This window comes from Elgaria multicarinata, chromosome 14 (assembly GCF_023053635.1).
Source record: "Elgaria multicarinata webbii isolate HBS135686 ecotype San Diego chromosome 14, rElgMul1.1.pri, whole genome shotgun sequence".
Lineage (NCBI taxonomy): Eukaryota > Metazoa > Chordata > Lepidosauria > Squamata > Anguidae > Elgaria > Elgaria multicarinata.
Genome location: NC_086184.1, coordinates 5541649 through 5564783, shown reverse-complemented (window position 1 = coordinate 5564783; position 23135 = coordinate 5541649). Strand labels below are relative to the sequence as shown.

General features: G+C 48.7%; 1 protein-coding gene across 2 annotated transcripts; it reads right to left on the bottom strand.

The window, feature by feature from the left end:
- Window positions 1–1227: 1227 nt before the first annotated feature.
- Window positions 1228–21953, bottom strand: MEAK7 (MTOR associated protein, eak-7 homolog). 2 transcript variants are annotated; one of them, XM_063141076.1, is made up of 8 exons: window positions 21773–21953; window positions 17676–17869; window positions 15540–15770; window positions 13374–13518; window positions 12331–12771; window positions 8903–9021; window positions 5903–6082; window positions 1228–4408 (listed from the first exon to the last, which is right to left on the bottom strand). In XM_063141076.1, the coding sequence occupies exons 2-8, from the start codon at window positions 17844–17846 to the stop codon at window positions 4286–4288; spliced, it is 1410 nt and encodes a 469-aa protein (XP_062997146.1). In that variant the 5' UTR covers window positions 17847–17869; window positions 21773–21953; the 3' UTR covers window positions 1228–4285. The 2 variants fall into 2 exon arrangements, with proteins under 2 accessions (XP_062997146.1, XP_062997147.1); XM_063141077.1 differs by lacking the exon at window positions 21773–21953 and adding an exon at window positions 21714–21729.
- Window positions 21954–23135: the final 1182 nt, after the last annotated feature.

Here is a 23135-nt window from a genome sequence, read left to right as displayed (position 1 = left end):
TGTCAACAGAGTTCTTCTGGGCCGATTGCAAAACCCAACGAAGCTGGTAGGGAGAAAATTCACCATCCTAAGCTACACTTTCCTTCTAGCGAAGGTTCCATTAGAAGTTTAACAATGGAAGAAATGCAGCTACTTTGCAGGCGGGGCGTGCCGGTTACGGGGCAATGGTTATCAACAGCTGAGTACAGGGAATAGGAACATAGCTCAAGAAATGAGTGCAGGAAATGGGAGTTACGGAAGGTACTTGAAACATTTTATTTGTTGCAGTCAATTTGCTATGTGCGATCTGACATGCATTATTATAAAACCATTCAGAGAGGTAAAAATAAATAAATCACCAACGGATTAGCATCGTGGAAGAACGCATTTTCTCACACTGGCTTCAGCTCTCAACGAATACTCTTTATTAGCTTGCAGCTCCTCTGTCTTGCTTCAACTTGAATGCTAAATATTATTGGAGGTAGCTGGGTAAGTGATTCCTATCAAGTTTATGCAATGATTTCAACCTCAGAAAATAAATAGGCCCATGGATGTGAGCTCAAAGCGGACGCCCTGGGCCAAAAATGCCAACGGAAGGTGGACCGTGCCACAGTAATTTTCGTAGGGGTGGCTGGAACAACTTGTGCCATCCCTCCCAATTGTGTTTTAATAATGGTGGTTGCTAATCTCCTCCTATATAACAGGGGATACAAACAGGGCTTTGAAAGTGGGAGAGCAGACAGCTTTCAACGTGAGAAATTCTGATATTATTAATATTACATTAATTATCCAGCACAGATGAGAAGCCAGGATGCTGGGGGGGGGGCGGGTGTGGTTTCAGTTCAGCTGGGCCCCCACCCAGCTGAAGCAAAGCCAGGACGCTGGGGCGGGTGGCTTCAGAACGGTGCACCTGGAAGCCACCCTCTCAGAGCCGCTGAGGCAAGTAGAGAGAGCCCCCCAGAAGAACCGTTGTGGTTTAAGACGGCGCAGGCCAGTTCGCCGCGTCAGAGCCCAGCCAGCAAAGGTGGTAGAAAACAGCAACGCTTGGCTCTACTTATATAGGGCCTGCATTTTAGTCCTGCTAATATACATTACATACCACAAGTTGTAGCTGGAGTACAGAAGACAGTGTTCCTCTCCCTATAAACAGGGCCGGTGCCAGACTATTTTGCGCCCTAGGCAGGTGAGCTGCTTTCACCCACCCACCCCAGCATACCTGGGTGTGGGGCGCCATCTCGCCCGCCCAGCCAAAGTGAAACCAAGACGCTGGGATGGGGGGGCAGGCGTGGCTTCCCTTCAGCTGCGTGGGCGCCCAGCTGAAGCTAAGCCAGGACACTGGGTTAGAGGGCTGGTGGGCAGGCGGCTTCGGAATAGCGCGCCCGGCCAGAAGCCGCTTTGGGAGAGCGACTTCCGGGCGCACCGTTCCGAAGCCCCCACCAAACCCCAGAGTTCTGGCACCCAGCCAAAGCCAGGACACTAGGTTGGGGGCTGGCATGACTTCACTTCGTCTGGGCGGGCGCCCATCCAAAGCGAAGACAAGATGCTGGGGTGGGGGGGGGGCTTCAGAACGGCACGCCCAGAGCACCTTCCGACTGGGCGCACAATTCCGAAGCAAGCCCCCACCCCCGCCCCAGCGTCCTGGCTTCGCTTCGGCAGGGCAGGGAAGATGGCGCCCCGTGCCCAGGTACGCTGCGGTGGGGGTGGTTGGTTGAAAGCAGCTCACCTGCCTAGGGTGCAAAATAGTCTGGCACCGGCCCTGTTTATAGGGAGAGGAACACTGAACGGGATGCTTCAATAAAAGCAACTTCTGGGAGACTTCTGGGAGAGCGACTTCCGGGGGCGCCAATCTGAAGTCGCCCGCCCACCCTAGCATCCCGCTTGCTGCGAATCGCTGAAAGGGGGCAGAGAGACAGGGCAGCAAATAACTCAGCACAAGAAGGAGTGCTGCTGGCTTTATTGATGCCGGGTCCAGCACAAATAAGAACAGTTGAAGGTTCTCATCTGTGTGCCATCTCGCCCACCCAGCCAAAGCAAAGCCAGGATGCTGGGGTGGGGGGGCCGGCAGGCAGCTTCAGAACGGCGCGCCCGGAAGTCACTCTCCCAGAGTGGCTTCCGGCCGGGCATGCCGTTCCGAAGCGGATCCCCCCCACCTCCCAGCGTCCTGGCTTCGCTTCGGCTGGGCGGGCGAGATGGTGCCCCGCGCCCAGGTACACTGGGGTGGGGGCAGGTGGGTGAAAGCAGCTCACCTGCCTAGGGCGCAAAATAGTCTGACACCAGCCCTGTTTATAGGGAGAGGAACACTGAACAGGACGCTTCAATAAAAGCGACTTCCGGGAGACTTCTGGGAGAGCGATTTCCGGGCGCGCCGTTCCGAAGCTGCCCACCCGCCCCAGCGTCCCACTTGCTGCAAATCACTGAAAGGCAGAGAGAGAGGGCAGCAAATAACTCGGCACAGGAAGGAGTGCTGCTGGCTTTATTGATGCCGGTTCCAGCACAGATGAGAACAGTTGAAGGTTCTCATCTGTGCGCCATCTCACACAGGGCTGAAATGTGGCATCATCAAGTGGCTGGTGCAGATAAAAGATGTTCTAGTCTTTGAAGACCAGAATTAAATGGCTGCTATTCTGCTTCCACGGAAGTTATGTCTGAGCAGCTTCACTGAATATGTCAACAAGCCAAATGACACTTCAGTATGCTGCTTTTCACTTTAGAGTGTTTTCCTTTTGGTTCTCTGCCTTCCACTGATCTGCGAAGTTCAAGCAGCACTAAGCTAGAAGCTTTATGACTGTTGTTTTTAACATTTTCAAAGGGAACAGATATTTTTCATTGATTGCTTTGTATCCAAGACATTAACCTTAACTGACTGCTCCGAAATTCACCATCTTAAGACTGAAAATGGCCGTAGACATGGGATCAGCTGGGGACAGGCAACTTTAAAAAATACACACACAGAACTTCCAGAGGACGGAGTCTCGTGTGGTTCAAAGGTCTGCATCCTCTCATTAGCTGCACGTTTCACATTGCACAAGTGCAGATTTGAAATGTGGACGGCCACACGGAGCCCCAAGTGAAAATCACATCTCGCCCCCTATTTGCAATAGTTTTGGGTTGAGGGTAAAATCCAACTAAAACTCTACTTAGAGTAGATCCATTGAAATTAATGGGACTTAAGTTAGTCAGGCTAAAGTAGGCGTTCAATGACTTCACGAGCTGGTTTGTCAGGAACATCTTGCAGAAACCTTTGATCTTTAAGCTTCAGGAATCTCTAGGTTTGGCTGAAACATAGGTCTTATCACTCAAGCTGGAACTGTACCCCCAAACTGAAATCTGCCCCAGGCCTACTCATGTTTTACGTTTGTGTCAATGGGATTTAGGACTGTAGTCTGAGACCATTTTTTTAAAAAAATAAATAAATATGGATTTGCCAAGCTAATCCAGAAGCTGGGCTTCATTTCTACAATATTCAAAATTCCTAGCAAACTTGGCTTAGGCTTGCATGGAAGACGGTTTCCAAAGACGTTTTCGAGTGGACAACCGTTACCCACAGGGCCTTCTCCTTCTGCCGCTCCTAGACTCTGGAATGGCCCGCCGGGAGAGATTCGTCAACTGAACAGACTTCCGGAATTTAAGAAAGCCATAAAAAGTCTGATCTCTTCCGAGAGGCCTACCCAGTCGAAATTTAAGATGCCTTTTAATAATGTATTCGTTTTGAATATTCGTTTTGTATGTTTTTAATCAGTTCTATGTATTTTACGATGTTTTGTATTTGGTGTTGTACCCTGCCTCGATCCAGAGGGAGAGGCGGGTAAGAAATAAATGTATTATATTATTATTATTATTATTATTATTATTATTTATTATTATTATTATTGTGAAAACCAGCTGCGATCCTTTTGAGAAACTGTTTCCGAATGGAAATCTGAAAAGCTCACTTGGGCCATTCGCAGACAGAATGTGGGGGGACATGGTGAAGATTAAAGCAGATATAAAGGAGAAGGGGGGAGAAGTACCTACTTTTTTCGTTCTTGTATATAAATTCACCCTTGGTGTTTAAGAATTTAGCCATCCACCCTGTCCCACCCATTGATGATACATCCTGTACACACCCTGGCAATACATCCCACCTTCTTAGACAATTTGTCTTCTTGCTAGTCCAGGAAAACACCCTACACTTGCATGACTCTGTTATCTTGTTTAGACGTGTAGGTACTGGTGAAGTTCAGAGAGTGATGCCTGCTGTCTCCAGGCAGAAGTCTCCAGGTCCTGCAATCCTGTAGCGGCCTCGTCACCATCCAGCACCCGGTTCTCAGTGGTCGCCCTCGTCATCAGCCGGCACCCGTAATCCGTCACTCTGCCGGCTCTTCCCAATCATCTCTAGCAATGCCTGGGCCTCTGGGTCTGCATCCAAAATGCTCTTCTGCCCTTCCCCCTGAAACAAAAGCCAGGAGACAGGTTGGAGGGGGGGGGGAGAAAAAAGAAAAGGAAGAGTCAACACGAAGAGTCAACAACAGGGCAGGTCACGGTCAACCTGTACCGGAGCGATTTTGAAGGCCTTTCCTTTGCCCGTCAAGTCTGCTACAAGGAAGTCACATTGCATCCCCGTCACTCTGCAAATAGCAGAACGGGTTCTGTGGCTCTCTCTCTCTCTCTCTCTCACACACACACACACACACACACACATACACTCACACCGGTCTGCTTCACTGGTCCAGTCTAACAGGTTAGATCAGATTTCCTGGCCACTTGAAACGATTAGAGAAGCAGGCCTACGTCAGAGCGTGCTCTCTGATCGCTAAGCCTTTTGAGCGGAAACCTTGGGGCACCGCTGAGGGGTGGGACGAAATGGTTTTGTTGGAAAGAAACTGTGAGCGACCCACCACCCAAAGCCCCAAGAAACACAGAGCCTACCAGGTTCCATAAAAACATGAGGCTCACAACACATGGGAATGTAAAAAGGACCTGCCAAATTATATTAAAACGTGGTTAATGTTTTACTGATTTGCAGCGCCGGTGTGAGGACACAGAAATTCTACCCCCTTGGCAGAGAAAATGGATTTTGAACAGAGAAGGGTCAGCTCCTCCAGAACGGAGGCCTGGAAAAAAAAAACTGTTCTGTTTAAGGGACCTTTCTTTCTCATCATTTCCCCTGTAGCACACATGGTCTTTTTCTTTCAGAAGGGAAATTGCTGCTACTGTCACATTTGGATTAAGTAAAGAGATGGGAATAAAATTGTGTGTGTGTGTGTGTATACTGGAAAGGGTTGTGTCTATAGGTGGCTTAAAAATATTGACATTACTTATTTAAAAGATTTACATTTCACCTTTCCGTCATTTGGGACGGACATCAGAGCGGATTGCAAACATAATTAAAACTAGTATAAAATACAAGCAAACAAATGAAACAGCTCAGCAAATAAAACATACAAATAGCAACTAAGAGCAGAACAATATGAATTCCTCCATTTAAAAAATTCAGCAAACAGAACATGTTTCATCTGGTGCCTGAAAGGATAGACGTTCCCTAAACTTTTAAAGCCTCTTTGATGTGAAAGCTCACTTGGTGGCACCGATTTTGGAAAAAAAAGTGGGGGGAAAAAGATATTATGCTCCCGAGCTACTAACGGCCAACGGATTTCATGACTCCCTGTTTTTACCTCAAATCCGTGTGCCCAACGTACCCCACATTCCCAAACAGGAGATTAGCACTGATCCCAAGCTAGGTATGCAGAGAACCGCCTTCGTGAGGCTGTCCACCCTCAACCGTAACGTCGCTTGAGGCTTGTGGCAGGGGCAACGCACAACCTAGGAACTTATCCCACACATGGATTTCACGCACTGGTTAATAACCCATCACCCAACACGGCAGGCTCATCGCCGCCATGAGCCTGGTTTTGCCGGCACGGCAACCGTCAAGGTCACTTACAGTGTTGCTTTCCAGGGGGTCTCCCACGGCCCACACCTCCATGGCATCCAAGGTGAAGTTCTCTTTGGCTGAGAGTTGAGGGCTGTTGTAAGTGGTGCACCTGGGCTTGGCTTTGCTGTGGCCTCCGCCGTAGTTACTGTCTACCCAGAGCCCGAAGTAGTCGTGTTGTCCACCCATACCCTTGGAAAGGAAAGAGACGTCCGCTCAACGCAAGGAAGGACGGGGAGCAGCATACCGGGGGCGGAATGTTGGAAGGGTTTGGAAGGCCACATAATGGCACCCCAACCAAAAGGTAACCAAAGGGGGGGGGAGTCCAAAACATCTCATAAGAACACAAGAAGAGCCCTGCTGGATCAGCCCAAGGGCCCACTCTGTTCACCAGCTGTCAACCAGGGACCAACCAGCAAGACATGAGTGCAACAACATCCTCCTGCCCATGTTCCCCAGACACTGTGGTACATAGGCACACTGCCTCTGAGACCAGGGGTAGCATATAGCCATTAGGACCGCTCTGACCATGTAACTCCACTTCTGAAATCTCTTCACTGGCTTCCAATTCACTTCAGAATCCAATATAAACTTCTCCTGTTGACCTACAAAGCTTTTCACGGTCTAGCTCCTTCCTATCTCTCCTCTCTCATCTCACACTATTGCCCCGCTCGTGCTCTTCGCTCCTCTGATGCCATGTTTCTCGCCTGCCCAAGGGCCTCTACTTCCCTTGCTCGGCTTCGTCCATTCTCTTCCGCTGCCCCTTACGCCTGGAATGTTCTTCCAGAACATTTGAGAACTACAAGTTCAACCGCAGCTTTTAAAGCTCAGCTAAAAACTTTTCTTTTTCCTAAAGCTTTTAAAACTTGATTTTGTTCTGACTTTATACTGCTAGTTTTACCCTACCCAGTGCCTGTTTACCCTACCCTGTGCCTGTTTGCATTCTCTTCCCCTCCTTATTGTTTTATTATGATTTTATTAGAATGTAAGCCTATGCGGCCGGGTCTTGCTATTTACTGTTTTACTCTGTACAGCACCATGTACATTGATGGTGCTATATAAATAAATAAATAAATAAATAAATAATAATAATAATTATTATTATTATTATTAGGACTAGTAGCTATCTCCTCCAGGAATTTATCTAAACCCCTTTTAAAGCCATCCAAATTGGTGGCCATCACTACATCTCGTGGTAGTGAATCCCATACGCTTAACTATGTGCTGTGTGAAGAAGGACTTCCTTTGATCTGTCCTGAATCTGCCATCGATCAGCTTCATGGGATACGACCCCACTGAGTTCTAGTATTATGGGAGAGGGAGAAAAATGTCCCCAGCTGAAGGCTGGTGCACAAACTGAAAACGGCTTGCTCAGCCCATAAGAGCCCTGATGGATCCGAACCAAGGTCTAACTGGTATGAGGACGCCAACCCTCTTTTGGCCAAGGGACAAATCTATTTTGGAGAAGCCCTTGCAGGCCACATTCCGGTAGCGGGGGCAGCAGGGAGTGTGGACACCAAAGTATGCCAAAAATACCAGCATCCCCTCTGTGCAGGGTGCACCAGATGGCCACGCCTCCTTCACCTAGTCCCACCCCCCTTTCCCCTCACCTTTGGTTCTTTGGTAGCCTCTTGGATTTTGTGCAATTTGTTTCCCATTCTAAGAAGTTGAAATGTCTCTTTTCGGGCTTAGATAGATCCTGGCAGTCAGAGCTTTTAAGCTACAATATGCTGATTTGTATTTTTGCACCACCCCCTTTGGCTCCGCCCACCAATGGAAAGTGGGTCCTGAGTGCTTCTCCAAAACTGAATTCGGTGCTTGGGGTGGAAGAGATCCCCCACCCCAGCACATCTCTCTCCCCCTCCCTCTCTCGTGCAACTTCTCTATCCGCAAGTCGGTGCATTCGTACACCTTTCAAAGAGGTGTCCCCCGACTTGAAGCCCTGAAGTGGTACAGTCCAGAAAGGGCAGCGCCACGTGATTCTGCTGCAGGCGTCACAGGGCCCTCAACCCGTTGCTCAGCAAAGGACATCTGCCCAGCCTCAAGAAGCACATTCCCCACCAACTCAAACTCTGGGTTGACCGTTCAACCACGCAATCTCCCCACGCTCGCTCCCTCCCAGTCGCAAATGGTGCAATCTAGCAAAAGTGAGGGAGGAAGCAGCAGCCAGGCACCTCTCCATCGTGCCTGGGTCCAGCTCCAGCTGAGAGCCCCCTCCCTCCTGCTACCAATAGTCTCTGCAGAGGCCACCAGTGGGGGAGGAAGCAGCAGCCAGGCACCTCTCCATCATGCCTGGGTCCAGCTGAGAGCCCCCTCCCTCCTGCTACCAACTGTCTCTGCAGAGACCACCAGTGGGGGAGGAAGCAGCAGCCAGGCACCTCTCCATCATGCCTGGGTCCAGTTGAGAGCCCCCTCCCTCCTGCTACCAACTGTCTCTGCAGAGACCACCAGTGGGGGAGGAAGCAGCAGCCAGGCACCTCTCCATCATGCCTGGCTCCAGCTCCAGCTGAGAGCCCCCTCCCTCCTGCTGCCAACTGCCAACTTTAACTGCTGAACTTTGCAACTAAGATTGTAGTGCCTGAATTTGCTTTCCTTTTCCCCCTCCTCCTCCTCCCTCCCAATCCCCTTTCCTTTTGTGTCATGTCTTTTAGATTGTACGCCTGTGGGCAGGGACTGTCAAGAAATACTTTTGAAAGCCGCCGTGAGAGCCTTTTTTGGCTGAATGGCAGCATAAAAATGCTTAAATATATAAATAAATAAAAAGCTGAACCGCACAAGGACGCCGAAAGTGACGTACTGGGGATGCTGTATACAGAAAGCTGCTTTATACGGCGTCAGACCCTTGGTCCATCTAGCCCAGTATCGTCGGCACTGACTGGCAGCAGCGGCTCTCCCTCCAGAGTTCCATCCCTAACTGAAGACAACAGAGTTTGAACCTGGGACCTTCTGCACGCAAAGCAGGTGCTTTAACACCGAGCTACGGCCTCCGGCTGGCCACCGCTTTGTACTTACAAGTCCATTTGGCATTGTCTGCTGCCCGTGATTCAAGTACATGTAGTGGTCGTTGTAGCCGGTGTAGTTGAAGACTGCAAGCGAGGGAGAAACGGAAAACAAGAAGCAGCCGCTGTTGCCTGCAAACAAGAGGAACGAAGAGTCGTGAATCAAAGAGCGGAGAAACGGCAGAGGACAAGCCGAGGGAATCAACTCCGACAGAGCCTGATTGAAACGCAGGTACTTGAGAAGAGAACGGCAAATAGGGATGAGCTACGGCACCATGTCATATGTGCAAAGAGGTTTCGCTTCTGCCTTCCTTGGAGGCAGAAGGTTTGACCTGCTGGTGGATTAATCCTGTGCTATGGGGAGGCGGATACGCCAGCTGCGCCCCTTCCTAAAGTTAGAAGACCTAAAGACGGTCGTGCACGCGCCGGTAACTTCGAGGCTCGACTTCTGCAATGCGCTCTACATGGGGCTACCTTTGTGCCTAGTCCGGAAACTTCAACTAGTTCAAAATATGGCACCGGTACACCCGGGGTGACCACATTACACCAGTTGTAAAATCTCTTCACTGGCTGCCAATTAGTTTCTGGGCAAAGTATAAAGTGTTGGTTATCACCTTTAAAGCCCTACATGGTTTGGGTCCAGGTTACCTGCGGGATTGCCTTCTCCCGTACAATCCATCCTGCACACTCAGGGTCCTCTGGGAAGAATCTACTTCAGCTAGCAAAAACTAGATTAACAACTGTTACCCAGACCACCTTCTCTTCTGCTGCTCCCAGACTGCGGAATGGCCTGCTGGAGGAGACTCGTCAACTTAACAGTCTATCAGCATTTAAGAAAGCTATTAAGACTGATCTCTTCCGGCAGGCCTACCCAGTGGAATTTTAAGAGGTTCTTAAGATGTTTTTAAAATGTTTCTACGATGTTTTTTAGGATGTTTTTAATAATGTATATTATGTACTTTATCGTTTGTTATTCCCCGCCTCAATCAAAATGGAGAGGCGTGTAAGAAATAAAATTATTATGGTTGATTATGATTATTACAGAGAACGTCCCATCACCCCCAGTAACGACTAATTTCTGATTCCTTCCAACCTATCATTCTACCATTTCTCTCCCTGCCCCATGAACAACAAATCCACGTAGTTATAGAGAGAGAAGGTGTGGTTTTAAAGTCAGGAAGCTCACTGTTTAAATTTTAGCTAAGCGGGCTTAGAACAGCGGTGGGAACACTTTGGGTGAGGTGGGGGAGCTGAACCACCACCACACCCCTCCCAGCCCTTTGCAAGCTGATGACATCAGGGAGCTGGTGCTTTGCCCGGGGAACAGCTTCACGATCAGAGGCTGCCCTCCCAAGCTTAGAAAGCAGTGCTGCAATGTTTGAGGCACAATCCTATCGATTGAGCCCTCAATGATGGCAATCCCCGAAGTTGGAGGCATGTGATCATCAAAAGCAGGGTAGGAGGAGCAGACGGCAATCTCCACCTCCCCTTCCTCCTAGCCTGCATTTTTTGCTAGACAGGCTTTTTTGCCCATCTAGCGAAGGCGTTTCGGAGGAAGAGGGAAGGTGACTGGCAGAGGCTCAGGACAGCTTGAAGCCTGGCCTCCCCATCCACCAAAACACCCTTTTTTCCCCTCTCTAAGCTTCGGTTCTCAACCTCGGAGGGCAGCCAGCCCTTCTTCTCACGCTGTCTTCAACCTCAGAGCTTTGAATTGGAACTATCCTATTTGGCCTTCCTATCTGTCAGGGATGCTTTAGGGTGGATTCCTGCATTGAGCAGGGGGTTGGACTCGATGGCCTTGTAGGCCCCTTCCAACTCTGCTATTCTATGATTCTATTAGAAGCTGTCTAGCAGCCACAGAAATCTCCCTTATTTGATTTAATTGGTTGATACTGTTTTGAAAACCCTGATTGCTTAAAAAGGCACCCTGATTGCTTAAGCAGCAGCTTTTCAGAAACTCATGTGTAATGACTTGAATCCTAATTTCCCTTCTGGGAGTGCAAGAAAAAGAGCATGAAACGCTCTCATTCGCACTGTCCATTAGGTTCCAAATCCTACCTACGTACTTGGATCAGGCCCGAGGTTCCAGTATTCCGCAGAGTTTACTTCATCCTCCTAGTCTCAACAGAATCGAAAACAAAGAAATTCTCGCCATCTAGTGGGCAACGATAGCAGTCACCCTGACCGCACACGCTTCTCAAAAATCAAGACAAGCCTATACGTGTTTGCTTGGGACTCAATGGATTCAAAAAGGATTTGAACTGGGAAAGGAGACTTGGGACAGCCAGTCAAGGCTGTGCACATTCACTGAGCGTGCAAAAAGCACGATAAAATGTGATTTTGGGTGCAAAGTCCAGCTTCGCGAGCGGCTCAGTCTTAAAAAAAAACAGAGAGTAAGTTTCTAGCCCATATGCCAGTAAAAATCAGCTTCAAAGTGTATAGGCAAAACCCACTGAAATCTCAGAAGATGGAGATGTGGCAGAGTGAGATTTCAGATAGCTTAGGGGTGCAGAACGGCAGGCCAAATCCAGTTCTCCTGGGATAACCAGATGGCCACACACCATTAACAAGTTGAAATGGCTCTCCTAAAGCTTAGTTACTGGCGCTAAGGAGTTTCAGGTAAAGTATGCTGGTATTTTTGATATTTTGGCTCTGTCCGTTTTGGCTTCACACGCACCCCTCCCCAGAATATGGTGCCAAGAGCTTTTACACAGAATTTGTTCCTCACTCTTGCAACAGCTGAAAACGAGAGCCAATTAGGGGGGGAAATGCAGAATGAATTGCACAGAACTGCTCCGTTTATCTAATTTATACACATTGCAGAATTCTGCTTTCCTTACCGCAGAACCCGGGCTGTTGAGGAGCGGGACGTTTCATGTAAAAAAGGCAGAACAAGAAGTACACAGGGCCCTGTGCCACAGGACAAGGGGCCATGGAGTTGGGAATCATATCCCAAAATCAAAGGTCCCCAGCGGCCCAGTGGAAAGTAAGTGAAGAAAGGTTGTCACGCAGAGGAGGGCCAGGATCTCTTCTCGATCCTCCCAGAGGGCAGGACACAGAATAATGGGCTCAAGTTACAGGAAGCCAGATTCGGGCTGGACATCAGGAAAAACTTCCTGACTGTTAGAGCAGTACGACAATGGAATCAGTTACCTAGGGAGGTTGTAGGCTCTCCCACCCTAGAGGCCTTCAAGAGGCAGCTGGACAACCATCTGTCAGCGATGCTTTAGGGTGGATTCTTGCTTTGAGCAGGGGGTTGGACTCGATGGCCTTGTAGGCCCCTTCCAATTCTACTATTCTATGATTCTATGATCTCAAATTCACTATTGGGAATAGCACAATTTGCACCCAATTCCTTAATGCCTGCAATTTTATAGGACCCTTCCAACTCTACTATTCTATGGTTCTATGAAGAGAGGCCAGGGAAACAGGGTTGCTTACCTTGAAACTGTGGCTTAACCTCCCAGGAACACGAGGAAAACCCGCCAAAGACGAAGCCGTCCACGTCCTTCAAAACCAGCACGCAGGGGCCCTTGTTCACGATGTGCCCACACAGCTGGGTGAAGCTCTCCCCGTGAACGCGGGAGGCGAACAGCAGCCTCCACTTGTGCTGCAGCTCGGAAGGCAGGTGGGAGTTGATGTACGCCACCGACGGGAGGTTGAGGAGGCTGACGAATCGGTGCCCCTTGACGCCGCTGCATTCCGGGAGCAAGGGGAGGGAGTCTCCAGCCTGATTCGGGAGAGAATGCAGGATGAGCAGTCCCTGCCGGACGATCACGTTGAGGAAAGCGGAGATCTGTGGGATCCGGAAGACCCAGTCCTCGACGCTGCTTTCATCACAGACGGCATCCAGCGCCGGAGCGCCCTCGATTCGGCTCCCGTCTGAAACAGGGAACATCTATGACACTAGCAAAAAAGCCCGTCATACAACAGGTGTAGAGGAGAAGTCTGGTGACGAGCTTAGTGGGTCTTGGCCCCTCTGCTAGGCCAGAGGCTCCTGGCAGTTATCTTTCTTCGGAACTTGGAACATCACGTGCGCAACCTCGTCTAGGGAAAGTAGGACCAGCTTCAGTGACACGTGGGCTAGTTGCATCCAGGATGGGCTGCTGCAATGCATTCTCTATGGGGCTACCTTTGGAGGTGATTCGGAAACTTCAGCTGGTGCAGAGTGCGGCCACTCAAATCCTTGTTGCAGTTAGACAGTCAAATCATATGTGGTGCAGTGGTTAGAGTACTGGACTGGGACTTGGGAGTTCCGGGTTCTAGTCCCCACTGGGCCAGTCACTGACTCTCAGCCTCACCTACCTCACAGGGTTGTTGTGAGGATAATACGGAGAAGAGGAGGGCTATACGATAAACATGATTTCTCTTGTTTGAACTTTTTTCTGCTACGGCATTTGCCTTCTTTTAATTTTAGCCCGCCACAGCTTAGGGCAAAAGCATTGAACCTAGAGCAAAATGAACACAGACTGCCCACAACTCACCCGCTGATTTCAGCTCAGATACCAGCTGAGAGGCCAACGCTTTCACTCCCGTGGTTGAATTATGCATATTTTCCGGATTCCACCCCTTCAGCTCATTCCTGTAGTTCAGCACGTGAACTACGGAGCCAACCAGATCCTCTGCAAACTTCAAGAAATATTGTTTTGGTTGGGCTGTTTCTCCCCCCGCCATGTGGGATGCTTAAATACCAGACAGAGAAACGGACTTCTTCACAAACACAGGAATAAGCACGTCTACATGGATGACAAAAGCAACGAGCGCCTAAAAGGGAGAGGCCCGTTCTCAACATGCAGAAAACACACGGACCTCGTTCAGACGACACACTCAGCCAGGGCGGTTAAGCATTCTGAGCTATTGACTTAGCGTATTGTGTGACTTAGTGTGTCATGTGAACCATCCCCATGGTGGCTACATAACCACAGTTTAGAGACGCTCACTAGCCATTTGCTGCAAAAGGGCTAGCAGCCTAACCGTGGCTTAATGCGTTGTCTGAACAGGCCCATTATTTATTCTGTTCTCAGCCCAACGTGCTTCATCAAACAGGGCTTTCTTCAGAGGAAAAGGAAGTTAAGGGACCTCTCGTGCAAGCACTGAGTCATTACTGACTCTTGGAGGGACGCCAGCTTTCGCTGACGTTTTCTTGGCAGGCCTTATAGCGGGGTGGTTTGCCGTTGCCTTCCCTGGCCGTTATTCCCTTTCCCCCAGCTAACTGGGTACTCATTTTATGGACCTCGGGAGGATGGAAGGCTGAGTCGACCCGAGCCGGCTGCCTGAAGCCAGCTTCCGCTGGGATCGAACTCAGGCCGTGGGGAGAGTTTCGGCTGCAGAAACTGCTGCTTTACTGGTCTGTGCCACACAAGGCTCTTATAGACATGTTCTTCAGAGGACGTGTCTATAAATCCCGGCAGAGATCTCTAATAACTACAATATAGGTTTGATTCGCCTGTGAGCTTCACTTCACCAGGACTGGCAACGTGTGGGGGAAACAGAAGAACTAGTCTTGGGGAACTTCCTTCTCCACCATATCAGGAACTGCCAGGAACCTAGAAATTTGGATGAGGATGCCTTCTGGAATCAGCTGCCCAGGCTATGGGTGAAGCAGCCTTTCCAAAGCTGGTTTCCTCCAGATGTTTTGGACTACAATGCCTATCATTCTCAGGCACTATTTTTGGCCAATTGTCAAGGATGAAGTGAGCTGTACCCCACAACATTTGGAGACATTTGGAGGCCGCATTCCCGTGGTGGTGGGCGGAGCCAAAGGCAAGGGGGTGTGGCCAAAAGGCCAACATATTTGATCTTTGAGCTCTTATCGCTAATATCTGCGCCTTAGGGGAGATGTTTCAACCTTTCAGAATGGGAGAAAGTTAAAAAGTCAGGAAACCGCTCAGTGGTTGTGGGAAGGGGATACAGCAATTTGAGAGACTTTAAAGAGCTGGACCGGAACCAAGAAGGGCCGGATTTTCTGCAGTCTTGACCTGGAGCAAGGGGTAGGCTGGGACGGAGCGTTGCCTGGGCAGTGTTGCTAAGTGCCAGAAAGACTCTGCCCAGCCAATCCAGGCCAACCATTGGCATTCCCCCAGACCTGCAAGGAACTATAAACTGTTTGCCTGTGCAACCGTGACAGTATCTGCTAAACCCTGGCTTGTGATTCCTGGCTTCTAGCTATTGATACCTGGCTCTTGGTCCTTTGCTGACTGAAAGCCCACCATGGCCACAGCACTTCAAACATTAGCTGATCTGCAACAACTCACCTTCCTTGCACTCTTCGACCAATGGAATGACTAAGGCTCCTTGTCCACCACCGCACCCCGCCTTTGCTCTTTTTTAGCGGGTGGGCACATTGGTGACCTCCACAGGACCCCTGCCAGCACGGACTAATTGTCAGGGATGATCAGAGTTGTCATCCAAAGCCTCTGCAGGGCACCAACGTGCCTACTCTAAACTGTTACCTAGGGAGGTGGTGGGCTCTCCCACACTAGAGGCATTCAAGAGGCAGCTGGACAAGCATCTGCCAGAGATGCTTTAGGGTGGATTCCTGCATTGAGCGGGGGGTTGGACTCGATGGCCTTGTAGGCCCCTTCCAACTCTGCTATTCTATGATTCTATGATCTTTCTTATGTACAAACACAACATCTTTCTTTAATTACCTCTAGGATCTGACTTCCTTTCACAGGCCCCTCAGCATTCGAGATCATTTTCATGATAATGCCACATTTTTCCTCGGCGTTGCCTTTGAAGAGGGCCGACATAAAAACCACGAACTGCTCCTTTACCACCTGGGTACTGGGACCCGGCGATTTCTCCACCAGCTGGATGCTTTTCATTCCATCATACAGTCTCGCGACCATCGATTCAGGCAGAGCTTCCTTGACGTAGGCCTAGCAAAGAGGGTGGAAACGCAACAGGCAAGTTCAGTCACCCAGGATGAACGGTCGGCGACATGAAAGACACCCACCCGTGAAAGGAGGAGCCAAAGTTCTTTATTCCTACTCAAAAGTAAGCATGGCGATCCAATCCGGATCAGGATCCTAGCATGGGATCTGTAAATTGCAGGAATGGGGCCGTCAATCCAGACCGGGACCACAGTGAGGGGAGCAAATGGTTAACCACACCACACCACACCCCCGTCAAGTGCCTGGCTCCTGGCTTTCTTTGTGCTCAAGCTGACAAGTGTTTCCAGTCAATCACCTTTATTATGCAAACTACAGACAAAGAGGCATTGCCTCAGGCTACAGACAGCATCTTCATGCATCAATCAGCTACAAGCTTTCACAGTAGGCTTCAGGTCGCTCTCAAGCACCAAAAATCAAAGTGGCTACTAAACTGCTGCTGGCTACTACAGACCCTTCTTCTCAAACTAAGTGGGCTACCAAGTCGTCCGTCCCCCCCATCTTTCACAGGGTTGCCTGCCTTGCTGCAAGTCTTTCGGAGTGCCTCATGACCCTACGTTGCTCCTCCCATTTCATCTAATTTTTGGGACCAGGAGCCTGTGTTCCCACGGTTCAGAGGGCTCAACCTGCCTGTTATCCAAACTATTAGACTGCAGCTGGGCTTCATCCTTTGTGTTACTGTTATTCTCACCTGCCTGCCATCCCTGCTCCTGCAGCCTTGATTCCTCAACAACACCTTCCACCTCCACCTCCCCATCTGACTCAGAATCGGTGAATTAGTTCCCATGTCTCCTTGGGCCGCTTCTGCATTGGTACTGGTCCCAATCCCTACACCCCTTCCATCTCCCATGCTAGAGTCCTGATCCAGATTGGAAGCCGATTTACTCCTGAATAAGGAAGAGGAGGGGAAAAGATGTAGCTGCTAGCTCTAACTTTAAAGTAACATGTAGTTTGACCCTTAGTAGGTGACCGGAGGCAAGTCGCCATAGTCTAAGCTTCAATCCTCCCAACCCATCTGCGATATGGGAGTCATAGCCAGTGTGGCGTAGTGGCTAAGGTGTTGGACTGAGAATCGGGAGACCCGGGTTCTAGTCCCCACTCGGCCATGGAAACCCACTGGGTGACTTTGGGCCAGTCACAGACTCTCAGCCCAGCCTACCTCACAGGGTTGTTGTTGTTGCGAGGATAAAATGGATGCTTCTGTTTTTATACCGCTGTTTTTATGTCTCTGATGGTTTTTAAAGTTTGTATACTTTTAATGGTTACTGTTTTTAGCTTTTGTGAACTGCCCAGAGAGCTTCAGCTGTGAGGTGGTATATAAATGTAATAAATAAATAAATAAAATGGAGAGGAGGGTTATGTACACCACCTTGGGTTCCTTGGAGGAAAAAAGGCAGGATAGAAGTGTAATAAAATAAAATAATAATACTGGCCTACCTTAAAATATTGGCTGTTGTAAAAACATACAGCCCAGAGGACCTTCTCTTCTGCTGCTCCCAGACTGTGGAATGCCCTGCCGGAGGAGATTCGTCAACTTGACCGTCTTTTAGCATTTAAAAAAGCAATAAAGACTGATCTGTTCCGGCAGGCCTATCCAGTGGAATTTTAGAACGTTTTTAGGGTGTTTTAAGGATGTTTTAATCACGTATGCTATGTTTTAAATCAGTTTTTAATGTGTTTTATATTCACTGTTGTTACCCGCCTCGATCCAAGTGGAGGCAGGTAAGAAAGATATTATTATTATTATTATTATTATTATTATTATTATTACTACTATTATTGCGAGATCAAGTCTGGGAAGCGCTTCAAACACTCAGGAAACACATCAGAAATGGTCTATTATTAATAATAATTATCCTCATCCCTGTCGTCAAACAAAATGGTTTCGCTTGCCTTAAGCATCACCAGAGTCACCCCCTTCTTGGGCGTCTTCCCTGCTTTCGCCGTGAAAGCCTCCTCCGACGCGGACAAGGCTCCAAAGACACGGTCGATGTCCGCTTGTTCGTCCGGAAGAAACCTCGAGAGGTGCTTCTGGTAGGAGCCTCTGCTCTCCCCATTGCCCATCTTCTCCAGCAGATGGTGGAACCCTACGAGGAAGATGAAAGGAAAGAAGAAGGAGACCAGCATGAAGGACCGGTGTTTCCAACGAGGCACCCTCACTCTGCGAGGCACACACTGAACGGGTGAGAGAAGCAAATGGACACACAGTTTTTTTAGGGTGCCCTCTGGTGCCACGCTTCCCGCCAGGAGCAGAAGCTGATAGAAATGGAAAAATCAATGCGGTTCAACGATTGATTTAGCACACGCAGGATCGATCATGCTGGTCGGTCACGCTGGAATCCAGCGGAAGGCATCAAATTACTTGGAAGACTCAAGGAAACAGGAGGTATCAGAGCTCCTGAGCTCTTTCGGGCCAGGAAGGAACTGCCACTAGTACGTGGCAAGCGTGGGGTGGCGGGCAGCAGTAACAATTCTCCTCCGATGTTAATTAATGAATCAATCTGTTTACTACTTGTCCAAACCGCCCAATAGCCAAAGCTTAACACTTATAAACAGAGTAAAAACCAGCAGCAGTGTAAAACCTAAACACACCACACATTTAAAAACCAAACTGAAGGAATAAAAAGCCAGAGAAAATAAAGAAGTTCTTCACTTGGTGCCAAAAAGACCTCAAGGGAGCTGCCAGGCGACCCTCTCTGCAGATGGCATTCCACCACCAGGGTGCCACCACTGAATGGGCCCCGCTCATTAAGCACCCACTTTGCCTCACCTCATTTGGTGGTGGGGACCTGGACAAGGGCTGGGAAAGTGTGAACGGGAAAGAGTGTGGGTCAGATTTGATACGACATAGAAGTAGTGTGAATAGGGTGACCATACGACAAGGAAGACAGGGCTTCTGTATCTTGAAGAGTTGCATAGAAAATTTCAGCAGGTGTCATTTGTATGCATGCAGCACCTGGTGAAATCCCCTCTTCATCACAACAGTTAAAGCTGCAGGAGCCCTGCTCTCTTGACCAGATACAAAAGAGTGCAGGGCTCCTGCAGCTTTAACTGTTGTGATGAAGAGGGGATCTCACCAGGTGCTGCATGCATACAAATGACACCTGCTGAAATGCCCTTTTCTATACAACTGTTAAAAGATACTGGAGCCCTGTCCTCCTTTTCATATGGTCACCCTAGTATGAATGCACCTCCTAACATATGTATGGAGATGGGGAAGGGGGGGATAAAAATGCATTTTAAAAACACAATAACCCTGAAGTGCATACCCCAGGGGCTCCTAGTACCAAGTTTCAGGTTATCTAGACTTTGTGGTCTTGGTGCTATGGTGCTGACGGACGGACATCTTCTTTTATTATGATATATTTTTCTAGATTCTGTAATGTCAAAGGTAAGCCTGGTCCATCTCCTCTCTGTTCTTTAACTCTCCAGCACACACAAAGAGATTTGCACCGCTGTAGCAGAGGTGGTGGCACAGAGGTTGCCAACTTCTTTCCATCAGCCCTACTGCTGTGTCTTCAACAGCTGTCCCGACACAAAGAAATCACCACATCAAGACAGCGGGGAAAGTTCCGCCCGTTTGATTTCCATGCCTGGAGTGCTGTTAAAATGCACACCAGCAGAACAGGCTGGCAATGCCAATGACACATGCAATCCTACTTCAATTGACTTAAAAGCCATTCATTGCATCGACGAAAGGACTACTTGAGTTCCACCTTTGTAAAGGGCCCTTTGAAATTGCGCGTCTCTTACTCGCAGGAGGAAATGCAAACGTTCGTAACACAGGCGCTTCAAGCACTTGTAACCACGTCCTTCCTCTCTCCAGTGTGTTGAGCAATCCCATTTTTTCCTGCGGTGGAGCAGGGAGATGAAAGAAATACAGCCAGCAGAAAACATTTTTTAAAACCAGGCGTGTAACATGAGTGTGTTTTATTGAACAAGCTTCTATGACGGAAATACAAATTAACGATCAAAGCCCAAGTAGTATGAATTATTCAGAAAGCGCAGCTACCTAAAACCTGTCAGAGGAAAGAAAAAAGGGGATAAAACCTACACAGAGACGTATATCAAGAGCAACAGAAACACAGTTTGTCACTGTACATGACGAACGTTTATCCACTCCTATTTAGTGTAATCAAACCAACTCCCAAACGGCTGTTCAGATCATACAGACACGGAAGGCTTAAAACATTTTGTGTGAGGGAAAGGGCAACCGATGCCTTCTGAGCAGGGCTTCTACACTTTTAACTATTTAATCCAATTTATTTTCATTTATTATTTACTCATCCACAGTGGCTGGTTTCACCTTTTACTGCCAGAAATAACACATGCAGGATCTTTGAACCTAAGAACTGGTTTCCCCCACTTCATATCTATCTTGATTGATTACTAACATCTACCCATCAGATGTCAGGAAGGCACAGCCACAAGGATAGCTTGAAAAGTTGGCAACCTCACATGTAACATGAAGCGAAGAAGGACGAGGAAAGGTTGTGCTGCAGAAATTGGCCTTGAGGAAGCTGGCAGCGTGTTCAGTTTTAAAGTCCACATGCTAATGTTTATAGGCGCCAGCCCAGATCAGGGCTGAACGAACAAACAAAAAGTTAATTAAAAAAGAAAAGAAAAAAAGAGCCTCCAAGGGAGATTTGGAAGGTGGGAACAAAGTGTGGGGGGGGGGGGGCAATTGTGGAATGATCTCCCCACTGAGACCTGCCTGGCTCCAGCACTGTCGTCTTTTCAGCACCAAGTTGTCATAAGAACATACGAAGAGCCCTGATGCTGGATCAGACCAAGGGCTCTTCTTACGTTCACTCTGCTCACGCAGTGGCCAACCAGCCATCGGCCGGGGGGAACAAGCAGGACATGGTGCAACAGCAGCACCCTCCCACCCATGTTCCCCAGCAACTGGTGCCCACAGGCTTACTGCTCTCTACTCCCAAGCATTGAATGGCACATGATGGGGGCATTTATGCCAGATGTCTGAACAGGCCTAGTATTTAACTGAATTTGATTTTTTTTTAACAGTTGAAATTGTTTTAAAATTCTGTATATCTAAATTTTTATCCTGTATTTCATCTTGCCAAATTTAAGAAAGAATTACACCAGCCCACCCCAAATAATATCTTATTAATATTCATATGGTATGGGTATGAATATGCATGAGCAGTCATGAATATTAACTAGTTAGTAAACAATATAAAACAGGTTTTAATAAAAAGAAAGAAAAAGCATAGTTCCTCATCTGTCTCTACAATGTGTGTCTGTACAAGAGGCTCATTGATGAATAATTCATGAGGCTCTTGTTGATATTCATGAGAGCCCCGCCCCCTTGTTAATATTCAGGAGCCCCATGCTCATTTGTTAACATTTAAGAGAGCCCCGCCCATTCATTAATATTCATTAGAGCCCCCTTCGTTGACATTCATGAGAGCCCCACCCCCTTTGTTAATATTCATGAGAGCACTGCCCCTTCATTAATATTCATGAGCCCCGCCCCTTCACTGATATTCAGGAGAGCCCGACCCCTTCGCTGATATTCAGGAGGGCCCCACCCTTTCATTAATATTCATGAGAGCCACACCTCTTTGTTAATATTCAGGAGGGCCCCACCCCTTCTTTACTATTCATGAGAGCCACACCCCTTTGTTAATATTCAGGAGAGCCCCACCCCCTTCATTAATATTCAGGAGAGCCCCACCCCCTTCATTAATATTCATGAAAGCACCACCCCTTTGTTAATATTCAGGAGAACCCCACCCCTTTGCTGATATTCATGAGAGCCCCACCCCCTTCATTAATATTCATGAGAGCACCGCCTCTTCAGTGATATTCAAGAGAGCCTGCCCCTTTCTTGATATTCCAGAGAGCACCGCCCCTTCATTGATATTCATGAGAGCCCCGCCCCTCATTAATATTCATGAGCACCCTCACCCCTTTGCTGATATTCATGAGAGCCCCGCCCCTTCATTAATATTCATGAGCACCCTCACCCCTTCGTTAATATCCATGAGAGCCCCGCCCCCTTCGTTCGTGTCCCGTTCGGCTTCTCCTCCTTACTGGGCAGCGAGGCTCCCCCGACGGCCGGCGTCCCTCAGCGCCGCTTCATCCACCCCACAGCCGCCGCAGCAGCGCCAAGGCCGCCGCCTCACTCGGCCTCCGAGCGGCCTCCTGTTGAGGAGCCGCCTCGCACGGGGCTTGACCGACTGGGCGCTCAGCGAATAGGGCCTTGGCTTTCCCGCAGAGGCGGGTTCTGCGCGTTGCGTCGGTCAGTCTATGGCGAAGTCGGCGCTCCAACGTAGAGCTAGGAAAAGGAAGAGCGACACCCAGCGTTGAAATGCAGGTAAGACATTGAAATCCTCCATTGGGCCATGATTCTCTATGGGCACCGGGTGAACTGGCCGCTCTAGGCATCGCCGTCTCTGTGCTGGAAACCGCACACAGGCTTTGCATTGAGGAGAGGAAAAACAGTTCCTTTTTAAGCCGGAAGCTAGTTAAGGTCTGAGCTAGGCTTCTCCCCTCTCTATGGTGGGGGTGAGCCCTCTAGCGGCGGCGACTTATCAGAAAGCATCACCCCTCCTTTCTCGGGGAGCGTCAACGTTCTAAGCGGCCCACCCACTTTTGTCGCTGTAGCCAATGGGAGCGTCGTCTGGAAAGGAGGCGGGGAAGTCTTGAAGGGTTCAGTGCCACGAGTTCGATTCCCGGTGGCGCTTTCGGGACAACAGCATTATTTTTTTTAGCGTAATAAATGAGAAGTTAATTGGGGTGGATGATCTGGATGTCTTTCCTCAAAGAACTACGAGATCTACCAACCAGAGTCTGATGCCAAAAACACACACAACCTCATACATTTACAGGGCAATCTAATTATTATTATTATTATTATTATTATTATTATTATTTCTATAAATATATTATATTAATATATATTATTTCAATAATATACCTTCAACTTGTATGCAGAACACATCATGCGACGTGCTGGGCTTGACGAATCCAAGGCTGGAGTTAAAATCGCAGGAAGAAACATTAACAATCTCAGATATGCAGATGACACCACTTTGATGGCTGAAAGCGAGGAGGAGCTGAGGAGCCTTATGACAAAGGTGAAAGAAGAAAGTGCAAAAGCTGGGTTGCAGTTAAACCTCAAAAAAACCAAGATTATGGCAACCAGCTTGATTGATAACTGGCAAATAGAGGGAGAAAACGTGGAGGCAGTGACAGACTTTGTATTTCTGGGCGCAAAGATTACTGCAGACGCTGACTGCAGCCAGGAAATCAGAAGACGTTGACTTCTTGGGAGGAGAGCAATGACAAATCTTGATAAAATAGCTAAGAGCAGAGACACCACACTGA